Here is a 16,133-nt window from a genome sequence, read left to right on the forward strand (position 1 = left end):
CATGCAGGTCTCCTGTCCCTTTTGCTGCACTTACTCATAGGGATGCACCGCTCTTGAGCTTGGAGGAAGTGATGTTTGAATACTAGCCAGCTCTCCTGGATCCCCCTTCCCTCTAGGGCCTTAACCCATGAGACTCCACCAATTAGGTCTCTGAAGAGCCCAAAGCCCATTCTCCTGAAGCCCAGGGTTGCAATCCTACTTGTTGCCCTAGTTCTTTCTTGTCAGATCCTGAACTCCACCATCTTGTGGTCACTGCAGCCAAGGCTGCCCCCAACCTTCACATCTCTAACCAGTCCCTCTCTGCTGGTAAGGTCAAGGTCCAGCAGGACACCCTTCCTTGTAGGCCCCTCCACCATTTGTGACAAGAAGTTATCATCAATGCATTGCAGGAGCCTCCTGGACTGTTTGTGCCTTGCTGTGTGGTCCCTCCAGCAGATGTCAGGGTGGCTGAAGTCCCCCATGAGAACCAGGGCCTGTGATCGTGAGGCTACCTCCAGCTGTCTGTAGAAGGCCTCATCGACTTTCTCTTCCTGGTCAGGTGACCTGTAGTAGACACCCACAACAGTGTCCCCCATGTTGGCCTTTTGATCTTTACCCATAAGCTCTCAACTGCCTCCTCTTCCTCCACTCCTAGGCAGAACTCGATGCATTCCAGAATGCCGGAATTTTTCAAGACAAAGGGATTAGTGCTAAATTGTATATGCAATAAATAGCGATTTTAAATTGCGCACTATAGACAAAAAGCAGTATTGATACAGAGTCACTAATCTATTCAGTAGCTTCCAGATATATTCACCACAATGACCTCAGGTAGGCCTTCAGCTTTACTGATGACAGAAACACAAGCCAGATAAAACACAGGTATTTCACTTTGTGTTCTGAAGATTTATTCAAATAAAGTCAAATAGCTAATTCACATGAAAACCTAAAACACTGCCCAATAATCATTAGCACAGTTTTGAATTCAGTATTTACAGAAAAATATCTTAAATTAAATTAAAATAGTATCAAAAAGTAAGTATTATCTATCCTCATAAATAATTTTCAAAAATCAGACTGGTCTTCTGTGGAGATTTGCTGTGCATCAGAGGCACAAATAATGAATCTCTGTCCATCTTTTAGAGTAATAAGTGCTTCCTTTCCAATTGGAAGATCCAACTTAACAGAAGTTTTAGTAATTCTGTCTTCCAACATGACCTGAATGAGCTGAAAATTAGAACAGAAACATATAAATGTTTTGACCGTGGAGACTGTAAATCATTGTTTTTCCCTTTACTGAATAAAAAAAAAATCTTCTCTATTCTTTCCTGCTGAACGCAAAATATTTTGCAGGTACCCAACCTGATTTTACATCATTTAACCCAACAAAAAGAGATACACATTGGGTTTCCTTGTGGAGTGGCAATGGTCTGATAGGAATATACAACCATCTTTTAATACATCATTCGCATTTTATCTGTTTGCCATAATGYCTTCTATTCTTAACTATTTCAAAACAAACACTCTCAGTCCTGTCTCCCCCCTCTTGGGCCCACTTTCCAATTCTGAATTCCTGGTTTTCTTAAAGTCAGTGGAAGTTTTGCCACTGACTTTGAGAAGGGTCAAGATTCTACTCTAATTTTTGATAATTTTAATTACTGTTTTTACTTGATCTCTGTATCCTGGTTTACACAAACCACTCAGATGAACACTCATTCATTTATGTGAAACAGTCAATTATTTCCTTTTTTTCTCTCTTTATACTAAACCAAAGTCTTTGATTTGCTGTCTGCTAGCTGAGCTTAGTAAGAACCCATTACCTTGGTCTCTCTTTGCTCTTATTTGCAGTATATTTTATGTCATGTGGGCGTGGAACTGGATTAAAARCTATAGCACAGTGCTCTGCAGATAAACCCACTGCAGGTGTGCAGTTTAACAGGATTTTAATTTGGTAACAGGTGAACAAAGAGAAGAAGCACAGAATGGGATTTTCTAGATGAAARAATTCTATTCATGCTGAGAGAAAGCGACTGCAAGCTCTGTGATAAGCCATAAAGATCAGGCAGTGCTCTCTGAGCTGCACTTTATTATAGATTACAGTTCACTCAGAGCTTCTTCACTTSTGCCATTAGTTTCAACAATTCTTAGTTGATACTAATTCCATTTGGCTATATCGTATTTAATCTGGCACACTRTCCATTAAGCCTGCTTTTTAAAAAATCTTACATTGTCTCATTCCCCTTCCTCTACAGCTTGTCATATTAAAATAATGTTTTCCTTGGGAGATGTCAGCAACTTGGTATTTATTCCATTTTCAGATAATTAACAATAATTCTTATGCTTTAAACTAAAAAAAAGAAAGGAAAAGATTCAAAGATGTGCTTGTCTGTTCAAAATAAATGGAAAAACGTGGTCTCTCTGCTGAGGAATGTAATTTAAATTCAGCATGAACTACGAATGAAGGACCAAAAACAGATGGGGAAGAAAAAGGAAGGATGAAGGTGACAACTGAAAGATCATGGAGTGATCTGTTAAGACACAGACACATATTGATACTGCTGATGCAAGGGCAGGGTTCGGAGATTCTTTTCTGATTTCTGTTGCCAGTCCTCCCTCTCATTTTTCCAGGGCTTCATGGCAGAACTGAGTTTTTAGCAGTAATTTCAATGAGATGAGGGTGGAGGTGCAATGAACAGATTTTTCCAAGCTTAACAGGCTGTACAGAAGGCAAAGAAATGCCTTGTGGGACAAGATGAAAAAGATTTGGAGGTTGGTGTTGTTGGCAGATGATAAAGTGGAGGATGGGAGTTGAAGAAAGACACTTGGCCAAACTGAACTGCAGAGGCTGCATGAGGTAAAGAATTTAAAGGTATACCCTGGATATATAGACCAGTATGTCACGTAGCAGAAACACAGTCCTCGAGAGAGCAGCATGGCTGCTGGATGCCCCTGAGGCTGCTGAGGGTTTACATATGCCTCAGAATGGGCGMTAGCTGAACAGGGATTAATCAAGAGCAGAGACAGATGGTTGCTTGAGAGCATGGAAAGGCAACCAAAAGGCATAGAACAGAAATCCTTGTGCAACGAACCCATGCAGGGGATCTACAGAGACAGCAATATGAGTGAAGTGGTGAGTGATGGAGATGCTTTCGGCAGTTGCATTTTTGAGCAACCTCTAGAATTAATATTGATACTCAAAGAAAAGGAACCCGCAACTGCTGAGCTGGGAGTTACCACCTCTTCTAAGGACAGAAGTTGCCAGAAGTGCTTGCTCACCCCATCACAGCTCCCAAGATCCCTCTGAGCTGCAGGTTCAAGGTCTTCAGCTCCCTCACAAACTGCAAACACTTGAACCACTGCATTAGCAGGTTCTCTACAGACTGTCTTTTTCATCCTACCAGTATCACCATCTGCTTATTATACACGGACTGGCAGAATCCAGGACTTTCAAGCCCATTAGCTGTCAGGATCTTTCATCTCTCTGAACACTTTSTACAGTCTCTCACTTCTTCACTTTCTCCTGCCCTCTTCCATATCTTCTCTCAGGTCATTCTATTCCTCATGCTTTGCACCCATCCAGTCTTACTTTGACACCCATTGTCCCTCACTTCAATCAGCCTTGCTCTATTTCTGAGACCASAGAACATGTACAAAATATTCAAAAATGATAAATCTACTTATAAATACATGACTTTTAAACAAAAAGCCTGGACAGTCCTTGTCTGCTATCACTTKCATAAGAACATTAAAATAGTAATACTGGACCATGCTAAATGCCCATATTAGTAGCACTCGAGAAGAGCATAAGAAGCAGGGCAGACATAAGAGTAACTCTCCACTGTTGTATCTCCCCACTTCTGACCATCAGTGGTTTATAGACTTCTTCGTGATAGCCTTCATCCTGCTCAGTTTGTTTTTTGAAGTCAAGATGGTATGGCAGGATGAGGACATTATATTACACTTAAAAAAATAACAATCACTGTCAAACAAACCCATGATATTCCTATAAATCATTTTTGTGTTTTGTCCCCTTTGTGCCTTCTTTCTTCCCTCCAGGTTTCTGTGCCGATCTGGTTTTAGCTTGCTTTATATTTAAAAACAGGAGCCCTTCAATGGTCTTAATTAATAAAGATGCTTTTTAAAACGGTTCCTTACTAATACTCATCCTACTTTACAGAAGCTGAATACATCCTGGGAGGTGCAGGATAAACAGCAAAAGAACTAGAGCAGGATCACCTTAAATTACGATTTTCATTGTGAATCTTGGTGCCATTAATATTTGTCCAGCTCTGCTCTCTGGAAAACATAACATTCCCTGCAACTTAAGACGTATGGTGTTACTACAAGGAAGAGAAATCTGTAAACAGTTGAGTGTCTAGTGCATCACTTGTATTAACCACAGAGGCTTCATCCATGTTCCCACATGTCCTTACATTTAGTCTTGTCTTCTAAGATAAGTTAGACATTCTGGTTTTTGCCTGCCATTCTTTATGCTAACAATTTTAAATGAGTGAACTGGCTGCAAAAAAAAAGTTTGGCAGAGCAGAAAGGTCTCAAGGATTTTATATTTCTATATGTTTTGATAAAACTAATAGCTAGACAGAGGACAGAGAGCCTATCAGTGCTTCTAATATTGAGGAAACATGGTAAGACGCGCTCTCTCTTCTGATCAATAAATACATGCATCCTGACAGGGCAGCCCATGAACAGCATGGAATGCACTAGAACAGTGCTGGTCTTCCTTAGACAGTACTAAAGGAGAACTGAAGGTACGCTGGAAACGTAAGGACCTGTGCAAGCATTAGGGAACTGGGGTGAGGCAGATGTAGGTGATGCGGAAATTATAATGCTGTAAAAGAATCATGAGGTGGGAGGGCAATGAGGAGGATGTTTTGTGGCTTGACGGTTAGGTGACATTGGACACAGCTCTGTGTGAAAYTAGACTTCATTATTTCTACTTCATACACACAGAAAACTCAAAACAAATCCCATACCCTTCCTTGTTTTCCCCACTTATAACCTAGCATTTATTATTTTCTGTAAAGCTAATGTTTTGTTTCACCTTGCTGCCTGTGTCTGTGTCCACCAAACAACTCAGAACTCTGAAAAAAATGTTGCTTAAACTGACATCGCTCTGGCTCTGCATCAAAGTTATGGGAGTTGGCTGTGGGGCTTTGATTTGAGATTGCTGCTCTGCAAAATTGTCCAAAAGATGGTCGGGCTCATGAACCAACAGAACAGTTGAGTCAYTTTGCTCTATGACACAGAGATTTTCATCTCCCTCCTCCTCTAGATGGGACTGGAAAATGTGAGCAACATATTCCAAGAGGAGCAAATGAAACAAATGCCAGGATCCTAGGTTTAAAGAAAAACAAAAGTAATTATAACAACCTCTTCATTTGCCTGTTTTCATGATGTATTTATTCCTTTTTGAAGGACTTCATTAAGGTAATAGGCTAGACAAAGTAGCAGCCTAGCTCTCATCAAATAGTATTTACAAAATTATATGCTTCCATGTATCAGCAAAATAGGCATCAACTGCAGATTTTAAACATAAGCAAAAGTCTTTTCGCCTTATTTTAGCTGATAACAAAAGTATACTTGTGTTTATTCATTTTTCTATGCAAGTTCTTCCCCAAAATTCACTGCTGCTATGAGGATGAACAATCACACATCATCCCGATTCCCTTCTCRCACAGATAAATCATTCCACCTCTTCCCAAGCAAACCCTCCTACAGACTTCATTATATTCTGTATTTATGATGTTAGATGGCCTACCTTTAGCATAGCTGCTAAAACCAACAGAAAGACTCACTGAGGCCACTGAACCTTGAAACATACCTTTGGCTGAAAGCCCCTTATAGTAAAGAGTACGTCTTCTTCCATGTCATAAACCTTCACAGGAACTCATCAAGCAATTCATGATCTCCACATGAACAAACATATATATGTGGGCATTAGCAAGAAGTTACTGTAATTTATRTGCACTATTAAGGTCTCCAAAAACTTTAAAAATGAAAAATATTGCCTATTCTGATGTTATATATATCTGAGAAGCTGCTGCTTCTGCTATTTGTGCTTTTGCACATTTGTAAATCACAGTGAAGTAAGTGAAATGGTTTGTTTATCTATGTGACTATTATACTTAGAGTTCAAACTATACAACCTGGTGCTAGTGCTCCAGAAGTGTTTCTAACAGTCTTACAGCACAGATGTTTTCAATATATTCAAAAAGAGTAAGTGTGAAATAAAAGCTACCACTCCAATTGTTCCTTGGGATAAGACGGAGGGATACAATTTTGAACTRACATTAAGTTGAAGCAGTCTGCTTACAAAATAAGAATGCATAAACTGCTAATCATAAATAGTCTCTCAAAAAGTCATTTTCTGAGAGTAAGGTAATGTGCACTGAAAACTGGTRTGGGACCTTTGTACAGGAATGGATGGCATCTGATGAATCATCTGCRCTGTCCAAAGATCAAGAGGAGTCCTGTGGAAGTGAGCAGTCAAGAAACTGAGGTGATCTTCATGATCTGGAGCTATTTGGATATAAATCCATAAGTGTCTCCTATTTGAAAGGAGGATGCACAGGGTTAACCATTAAAGACAGTTAAGAGAACTCTTCTTCCCTTCTACTTTCACACCATTTCTCAAAAATACGCTCACTGAGGTCATGATCGAGCCAGCATGACTCAGATACATCCTTGAATGTCACAGCAGCTAAACTGATAAAGAAAATGGAGGTGTATCTGCTGACATGAGGTTTTACAATGGAGACAGACAGGAGTACACTTGYTGGAGAGGAAGTGGGGCTGAAAGGGTGCAGTAGTCCCATTAGCACTGACTACTGTAGCACATTTGCACCTTGCTATCTTACATGGGAGTAGCTGCACAGTTCCACTGATTATACTTGGTCATCATCCACATGGGGACTGAGCTGGAAGAAGGTAAAAGCTGATCCTGAATTCAGAGGTGTGAGTATGCCAGTATATCTGCCAGAAGTACCAAGCTTCAAGCAACAGCCTCCAGATAGAGGTGAATTTGGTTTTGGTTACTGTTGTGCCATTTATTTTTGAGGGGAGTCACACTGTACTAGCATGACACTTGCACATTTACAGAAAATTCCATGTTTTACCAAAGTAATTCTATCTCCTCAGCATGGATAGTGCTTACTTCAACTTGCAGAATGCCCGCAATTCCGGCAAGAAATGCTGAGATGCAAGGACTTTCTGAAAAACAATGACCCTGACAACAAAATATTTATACCACATGGCTTATTAACATAATTGCTTCAGCTTTGTCTGCTAAAACTTGAAATCCTACAGAACTTGCTATTATAGGAAGGAAGGAGGTGTTATTTGATTATACGACCCAACATCGTAAAGAACCAAGGGTATTAAGAAAAAAGAYAATAGTGACCAAATTAATTGGAGCATCAGGGAACAAGAATAGAAAAGATTCTTTAACTTTTTCATATGTGAGAATAAGTTCAATCTTAGCATTAATGAAGTTTAATAGGAAGACTATCATAAGTAGGATGAAAACATCATTTGTAACCAGTTTATGGAAAACTCAGCAGAGAAAGAGATGTTCTACATCAAATGACATTAACTGTGTCCTCAGACACTGACAGTTGCAGAACAGAGAAGCAATTCATTAAACTTCACTTATGATGGGAAGAGGGGAGAGGATTCCATCATCATGGAGAATTTCAATAAATGTTATGCTTCCCATGCTGTTCTTGGAATTCATTCATAATTTCATCGTTGTCCAAAATACTGCATCCAACACTGCAGAATTTTGAAGAGAACTTAAGAACTTGAGAGATCGAGAAGAATGGTATTTTATTATTACTGTAATGCCTGTAGTGGCAATCACAGACAGGGACCCCRCACTGTGCTGTGTGCCAGGGCAGACACAGAACAAAATTCTAATCCTGCTCCAGAGAGTTTGCAATCTAAATTTAAGGAAAATAGGTAACAGCTAGATGCAGACAGAAAGGTGAACATGCATTCATACACATGCATGTGCACAAGCGCACACACACAAAAAAATTAACTGCAAAAAGAAGAGTGGAGAATACAAAGGCAGCAAGCTTAGTCTTTGTAGGAAAACAGGGGAACGTACAGTTTTGAAGAGGGATTTCAAAGAAAATAATGAGGTATTTTTGGGCTATTTGTGTGGAGCTCTACCCAAAAGAACAGTAAAAAATGAAGGTGCTTCTTAAAACAAACAAACAAACAAACAAACAAAAAAAACAGTGGCTTATGCAGCCTAAGATCAGATGTTGATCACAGGTTCAAGGAGAATTTCTCCAGAATGAATTACAGACAGCCTGTGCAAGGTTTTGCAAGTGAAGAGAAAGGCACTTAGGTCTGATGCAATATAGAAATGGAAGGAACACAGACAGAGAATGGATTCAAGACACAGTTCTGCCAGTTCAAGAAGACTGGAATAAATGTGGCTGAGGTCCTGTGCTCTCTACCACTTGACTGCTTCCCTTGCCTTGCGCTGGTGGGTGACTGATTTAGTGCTCTGAGCTGTCAAGCATCAAAACAGAGAGAGGACTAATCCAGCTAAAGGAGTGACTAGTTCTCAGTCAGTTTAACATCCTAAACACACTTGCTGCTGGCCAGTCAAATACCTGTGTCACTGTAAGGCACAAGGAAAAGGAGAGTATAGCTGCTTTCAGAGGGACTGCCTTTTTGGCAACTAGTTATTACACTGGTTCTGGTATATCATGTTACACAGAAAGAATCTGAAAGACTAGCAGCTATCACTTCCGATATTTGGAATTTTTGTGGCTTGAGATATTATTTGCACAGCTCTCCATYGCATCCTTCTGCTGGAGTTTGCAGCTCTTGTAACCTGGGTGAACAGACATTCACACCTCAGGCTACTGTCTCCCTCTTCCCCTCAGACAAATGATAGCTTCCACCGAAAGAGGGAGTCCTGTCCTTCCCACCATCTCCAGCTGCATRATTCTGCTTTCCTCCCTTATACTCATCCTAGAGTTTGGATCAGAGAACTGATCTGGTTGAAAACTAATGATTTTATTTCCTTGATCTAAGGAACATCACTGGACAAATGCTACTGCTTGAAGCAAGAAAGGGAGTAGGAACAAGTGATGCCCCTTTTGATTGTAGTTTGAATTTATGTCAGTTAAAATGATCTGCTGTCTCTGTCATCTTTTCAGGTCACAGAGGGGTGTTTCAGATAAAGGTCACAAAGATCTTACCAAAACTGACTGTACGGCMGAGTGTCATAGCTTTGCTTACTCCAGTTAATAGGAAGTTCCATCTGAGCTGGAAATTAGCTGCCAATTTTTTAAACTCTTCTTTATTCTTGCTTGGCTGCAAGTAAGAGAAAAAAAATGGCTCCAGGATAAAGCTTATTAAAAGAATTTCTTATTATACTGCAGAAATTATTTCCATATACAAATAGCATATAAGGGTGGAACAAACAGTTGTTTGGTTAGCATCCTAGAATAACTTAGGTTGAAAGGGTTCTCTGGAGGTCATTTCGTCCAACCTCTTGCTCAAAGCAGGCCTGGCTTAGGTCAGGTTGCTCATGGCCTTGTCCAGTCAAGTTATTCTAGTCAAGGAATACCTCCAAGGACAGAGATTCCAAACCTTTCTGGGCAATCTCTTCCAATGTTCATCTACCCTCATGTTTTTTTTTTTCTTTTTTCCCCCTTTTATCTGTTGGATATTTCCTATGTTGCAACTTCTGTCTGTCACCTCATGCCCTATCACTGTGAACCCCCAAGAAAAGTTTGGCTCCATCTTCTCTATGCCATCCCATTACGCAGATGAAGGTTCTGTGAGGTAAAGGCACCACAGAACTGAAAGGTACTATTGTTAGTAATATATAAGAATTACCGGGAAATAATTAAGCTAAAGTACAGTTTACCCTGTTTTTCAGAAAGGGAAGAAAAGTCTTTAACCACCCCTAGTCCCATGAAGTAAAATTAACTGGTCTGACCATCAGAATGCAGTGGAATCATCAAGCTACCACTGGTTTTGAATCACTAATGGAGCAGGGCAGGGACAGAGCTGATAACCTAGGGAAAGGTGTCCTTACCTATATGTAAGGATGATTATACTTCAATCTTTCAGAAATAAATGTTGGAGCCATTTTACTAAAACTCCTACCACCTGCTTGAATCAACAGTTTCATGAACCAACAATTTCAGGAATTACGAAGTGTTCTCTTCATTTTACAAACACTTTCCTTATAAATCTTGGTTTATAAGAGAGTGTTATAATGAATGTCTATAAAGTGAGACGAGATACTGAAATTGCCTGAGCGGACATATGCACAGAAATATGCCTGTGGTTGTTTGCACAGATGGAATTTTTGTATGCCAATTAATTCTCCCTTTTCCTGCAGCATGCATAAATTGCATTTATGTAAATCTGTGGTCTAGTCATGTTGCTAGTAAATGGTGCAAGTCCTGCAAACTATTGACAAATCAGCATGTAATATGATAAACTGTGTGATCACTCTTTCTTCTCTGAAATAACAAAGTTAATTTTATACCTGAATGACAAAAGCCTGAAGGTTTGAAGACATACAGTTCAGGAAAATCCCAATATCTGTAGAAGTGTCCAGCAAAGCTATTAAGTCATTCAAGCCTATAAAATATGTAAGGGAGATACATTACTTGAAGCGATTGGCTTGCTTTTTGGTTTTATTTGCAGTTTTTAGCTTTTTTTTTTTCCTTTCAACTTCAATTTAAAATATGTTAAGACATCTGTTCATAGCATTTTGATTAATACACTCATAATTCTTTTACTGTGGAACTGTATCCTACTGTGAAATCAGTCCTACCCTATTCAGATTTATGTTCACTTCCACCATGGCTGTACTGACCTAGTCATCACGGGAGAGGTGGCAAGAATAAACAGTTTAATTGTGAAAGCTGAAGTCTGGTTATATGCAATATCAACTTACTTATCTGAGCTTTTATGTGGCTCAGAAAAAAAAAGATCTTCTTTTATCTGTTGAAGGGAAGAAAATTGTTTTAAAATAATAACAGGTAACACAGAAAATTCTGGTAACCTACAGGAATATAGATAATACTGCCAAATACAAGTGCAGCTGTATTCCCAGAAGATTAAAATCTACCATCCAGTGCCGTAAGTTATATCACTATTGCACCTCACTGAATTTACATCCTTCTAATTGAAATGTCTTCCTTTAGGAAGGTACGTGTATAAGGCTTGTGAGACCTTGTTTATTATAAATCAAAACTTACAAAAATAACAAAAACAGAAAATGCAGTAAATTCAACCTGAAAATAGTAAGATCAACATTAATATATAGAGAATATGTAATAAAAACATTCTGCACAGTATTTTGGATTTTAAGACATCTATACAAATATTATTTAAATGATTCTCATGATGCTTCTGTGAACAAGGCAAATCATTCCCACTGAAAACAGTTACAAAAAAGCTGTAATGCATCTCTTGTCACAGAGCAAGTCAATGGTAGGCCAGGAACAAAGAGCTCAGGTTCTCACTATCAGTTTTGTGCATAACCTAGTTCAAGTTGCCTGTCTCTCACTAATAATTTAAATGGCAGCTCATTAATCTAAGAATTAACTTGCCATTATGTTCCCATCACTTTTCATTAAGCTGGCAAACACATTATGCCATGGTTACATACAAATTGTGTATTTTATAGTTTATAGCACAACATCAATTCTAGAGGCCACAATACAGAAAAACAACATGAATGCTTTAAAGTCAATAATCCTTGTCCAGTTCAATATGCAATATTTAAAATCTAGTCACATGAAAGAATTTTGTGTACTTAGACTAGTAACATAGGAAAATGCAGAATGCAACTCTTCAAACTTCTTTTTATCACAGAAGATAACAAACGAATATCCCTGTTTATCAACCTTCTTCTAGAAGACGTATCATTTAATAACACAAAACCCACCCCTGCTGCTGTAGAAAGCTTTAAGACACAATCAGAACTGAAAGTCTTTCATTCCTAACCTTTAAAATTAAAAGGATAATATTACACGCTCCATTCTCAATCTTATTGGCTCTTTTCCAGTACTTAGGGTTACTGCAAGACAGTAATTCCCATTAGGGTAGATGCCACAAATAAACAAGAGGAAATGCTAGAGCTTTAACAATGTCAAACAAGGGCTTAAATGGATAGAAAAGAAAGATACAAAAAGATATTACATTTGAGTTCTATGTCATTCTGCAGTTCATCCGGATTCCTTAACTTCTTTTGAAAGGGGTTTCCATGAATATCCACAAATCCCTGATCGATGACAGCATGCAAGTCTGATTTTAGAACAGTCACTTTGCTGTTGTTGTTCAAGACTATTCTCATTGTCTACAGATAATAAGAAAACAGTTAATGTCTTTCATTTTGTTAAATCCTTAACTCAGTGAAAGGATTCCCTTATTCAATGCTAAGTTAGAATAGGGACTTTAAATATATACACAATCTCCAAATTGGAGGGGAAAAAAGAAAGATCAAAGGAGATAAATTGTAAGTTGCCTCCGAGCATTTTTTGTTCTAGATGATATTCTTTTCAATGACACTTTGTATTACTGTGTGTGAGGGAGCAGACAAGGCTGACAGATACTTAAAGTATCTGGACAATTGCCTAGGCAATCTTTTGCCTATAGTTATTATAGTTACGTCAAGTAACAGATTTTTTTCTAAAATACGGAAAGGTGTATCAGGACCAACTTCTCCTCAGTACCACCTGTCCTTCATATACATTTCAATTAAATTTAAAGGCAACTTTTCTCAAGCTACCCAGACCTTTGAGAAGATAAAAATAACACTGGAATCTTTAGAATAGTCTTAGTTAAAATAACATTGATGGAGATTTTCTCATTTACCTGTTTATGGGTCATTTCTGGATGAGTCTAGTTTCATATTTGTCCCCCAAAATATTACTCAGACAGACATTGCAAAAAATCTTCAGCCTAACTTTTGATGAACTGCCCATTTCTTCACTATTTTTTTCAACTAATTGCCAGTATCACATAGTATTACTTCAGATTCCTGACTAAAACATTTTAAGGGGGAAAATAGTGAAGAAAATTAAATCTGAAGACATTAAAAATCATTAATATATATATTTAGTCTCTTACTTTCACTCTGGTATCAGTAGGAACCTAAATTGTTGAATTTTGGCTTTTTAGTGTATAATGAATAATGCATGCTCAGTTTGGCCTTTCAGAGCAAAAATAATTTCTGGTAAAATTCAGAAAAAAATCAGGATTCATAAACATCTTCACAAATCCCATTCATCATACTCATAATAGAGAACACTACTTACTACATCTCACAAACAACAGTGAATACAACTGCCTGTTTATTTGAAAATGTAATTTCCAATCTGGTGATTTTTGTTTTTCATTATTCTGCTAGTTTTATTGAAATATCAAAAGCACTGTGATTCTGACACAGTAATCTCTTTCTACAGAGTTAAAGACGAAGTCTTTTTTCTTATTTTACTTGGAGTTTCCAGTATCAAAACAGCTGCTGCTTAAGACAAGAACACACAACCTGGACATTAGGAAGGAACTAAGAAGCACAGAACCTTCAATATGCTATCACCCAATTCTATATTCCAATATTTTAGACTACTTTCTTGAGCCATTTCATTTCACTACACTAAGAGTAATATCATAAGGACTGAGAGCCACCTAAATGACTGACAACACTTAAATACTGCTTACCAGAGGCAGGAAGCAGCCACAAGAAATGATAAACATTATACTCTACTCACATTCCTTTCTCACAGGGAATTCTCACCTTTTTATATCCCCATTATTTCTACATGACCAAGTAGTAGCAGATGTCAGCCTGCTTTATCTACACATGATGGGATAGTTACTTCTTTCTTTTGAATGCTGACCCTTACAAAATTGTCCACATCTTCTCACCAGATAAACTMTTGCAAAATACTCTACAAGGGACTGTGTGTTTACAGCATTCAAAAACTGCAGCGGTACAGTTCCTCAGAATTACTTCTCATTAGGAGCATAGCAACCTGCTTTGACCACCACTCCCTAGTAGAAATTCACGATGTGTTTTTGACAGAGAAAACAGAAGGGTGATTAGAAATACCAAATTACTCCTGTATGAGAAGACGAAATAAAATTCAACTTAGGATAGAAGTAACTGAGGAAAGATAYGATAGAGGTTTGCATGAGAAGAAGCATGAAGAAAGACAGAAATTTTAAAACAAATGAAGTATTTTTTCACAGAAGAAACAATTAAAACCTGGAACTCACTACCCTAAGATGTTGTGGATGCCAAAAACAAGCTATTAAATACAAAGAAATTTATACAACCTTCCTCTCAGATTGCTGGAAGCTAGGATAGTACAAGGCAGGAAGARTGAGATACCACTTGCTCTCTTCTTATCCACTTCACTTGAGCATCTGATGAAGGCCACCAGGGGAAAAAGGATTCAAATAAACACAAGCCTAGTATCTGATCTGACCTGGTATTTCTGTCTGAGTGACATCCACATCCCCATGAAGTATCCGCATGTTTCTCACAAGCTGAAAATTTTAAACATCTGTGGTGACACACTAACTGTCTTCTGATATACACTACCTACTCGTTTCTGCTGCAGCCCAGATTTAATAGCCTTGACAAATTCTCTAGCAGAAGTTCTAATTCAGGCTATACAACTGCTGAAAGATTATGGGGATGCTAATTTACAAGAATTATACATTTTCACTTGTTGAAACTATTATTTTTAAATAGCTAATGGGTCTAATAGACAGTTACACTGGAACCTCCTTTGCCCTTTCCTTGTATTTTAAAGAGGCCCCAGAGAGGGTACAAACATCATTTACTTGTGAGAATAGTGCCGAGAGCTCTTTAGCAGAAACAAGAACCAGGCTCAGAATGCATTCAGCTGTAAGTCTACGTATGACCCAGATTTGCACGTCTACAAGGTTTGCTTTGTGCTAGTTAAATGGTGTAAAGTGGACATAAAGCAGCTAGAGGCTGCCACAAGAGAATTCCCCCCAACTAGGCTAAAATTCTCCTGACRTAAATCTCAAGGGTATAAATTAAAGTTGACTCTCTGTGGCTTTTTCCTTACATTAGAAATGGGCAGGGAAGAATCAAAAAGCTCCAATCAGCCCCTTGACAGCATAGYTCAAGCACAAGAAGAAAGATAAAAAGTCTAAATACACAAATCAGTTTCAACTTGACTGGGAATAGTTGGCAGTCACAGACTTGCTAGATCAAGTTCTTTGATGCATAAAAAGCACTGTTTAGAAGCATATGAAGCTGTGCTTATGAAGTGTTCAGTATCTTCACGGGCTGCTGCAGTAAATCAGAACTGAGGCTGCTCAGAACTTCACAGAGTAGACCATTTGCCTTTGTTAGTACACATACATATGTYTGTGCATTATTTTTTTTATATTTTTTTAAGTACATGAAATGTGACTTCTGTATGTTTATGGCAATAAAGTTCTCCCATAAGAAAAGCTATGAAGAGCCAGAGTTCCCCTTCTCATTCCCTTCATTGCTGGGACACAGTATAGTGATTTAACCAAGCTAGTATCTTGGCAGAATCCTGTGCTTGCTCTTTGAAGCACAGGAGCCAATATATTGCCTACTTTCTTCTGCTTTCTTCCCCATTCATTACCTATCTGCTCTACTGTATCCTGGACTACCTCAAAAGCCAACTATTTGGAGGTATCTAAGGCCAGCAATGGAAGGAAYCCTACAGGCAGGGTACAGCCCATTATACTTAAACAGCACTAAGTTAACTGCAGTTTGATGAAACAATATACAACACTGTTCAAAGGGCTGATGTATCTCCTCTGCCACTGTAGCTGAGACGAATGATACTGTAGAGCAAAAAGTAGAAGGAGATAATGGTTTGAGAACTCCCATTTTGTCTCATTCTTCCCAAGAAAAAAAAAGCCAGAGTGATGACCCTGAGAAGGAACGTTCAGAGGATACACCCCCAAAATGCTCCTTCAGCACTCTCTAGGCAGAGAGTGTAGATCCCCAAGGGTCCATGAAAAAGCTCAGGGTCTCTGCAACAGTATCAGCCCTTAAAGATCTTATGCTCAGCTTCCCAAGAGCACRGCTTCAGTGAAACTGAGGTATTAGTGGTTTCCTTTATAAAGGC

At 38.5% G+C, this 16,133-nt stretch overlaps 1 protein-coding gene across 1 annotated transcript in view; it reads right to left on the reverse strand.

The window, feature by feature from the left end:
* Positions 1–1,033: 1,033 nt before the first annotated feature.
* Positions 1,034–16,133, reverse strand: part of RFX8 (regulatory factor X8) — a 30,455-nt gene continuing 15,355 nt past the window's right edge. The window contains exons 11-15 of the mRNA XM_085321455.1: positions 12,187–12,343; positions 10,523–10,617; positions 9,219–9,333; positions 5,042–5,334; positions 1,034–1,206 (exon numbers count right to left, since the gene is read on the reverse strand). Of these exons, the coding sequence (XP_085177581.1) occupies positions 1,045–1,206; positions 5,042–5,334; positions 9,219–9,333; positions 10,523–10,617; positions 12,187–12,343 (822 nt within the window). The 3' untranslated portion in view covers positions 1,034–1,044. The remainder of the gene's footprint in view (positions 1,207–5,041; positions 5,335–9,218; positions 9,334–10,522; positions 10,618–12,186; positions 12,344–16,133) is intronic.

The sequence above is a fragment of the Rhea americana genome, unplaced genomic scaffold (assembly GCF_003343005.1).
Source record: "Rhea americana isolate MKP2758 unplaced genomic scaffold, rheAme1 scaffold_7, whole genome shotgun sequence".
NCBI lineage: Eukaryota > Metazoa > Chordata > Aves > Rheiformes > Rheidae > Rhea > Rhea americana.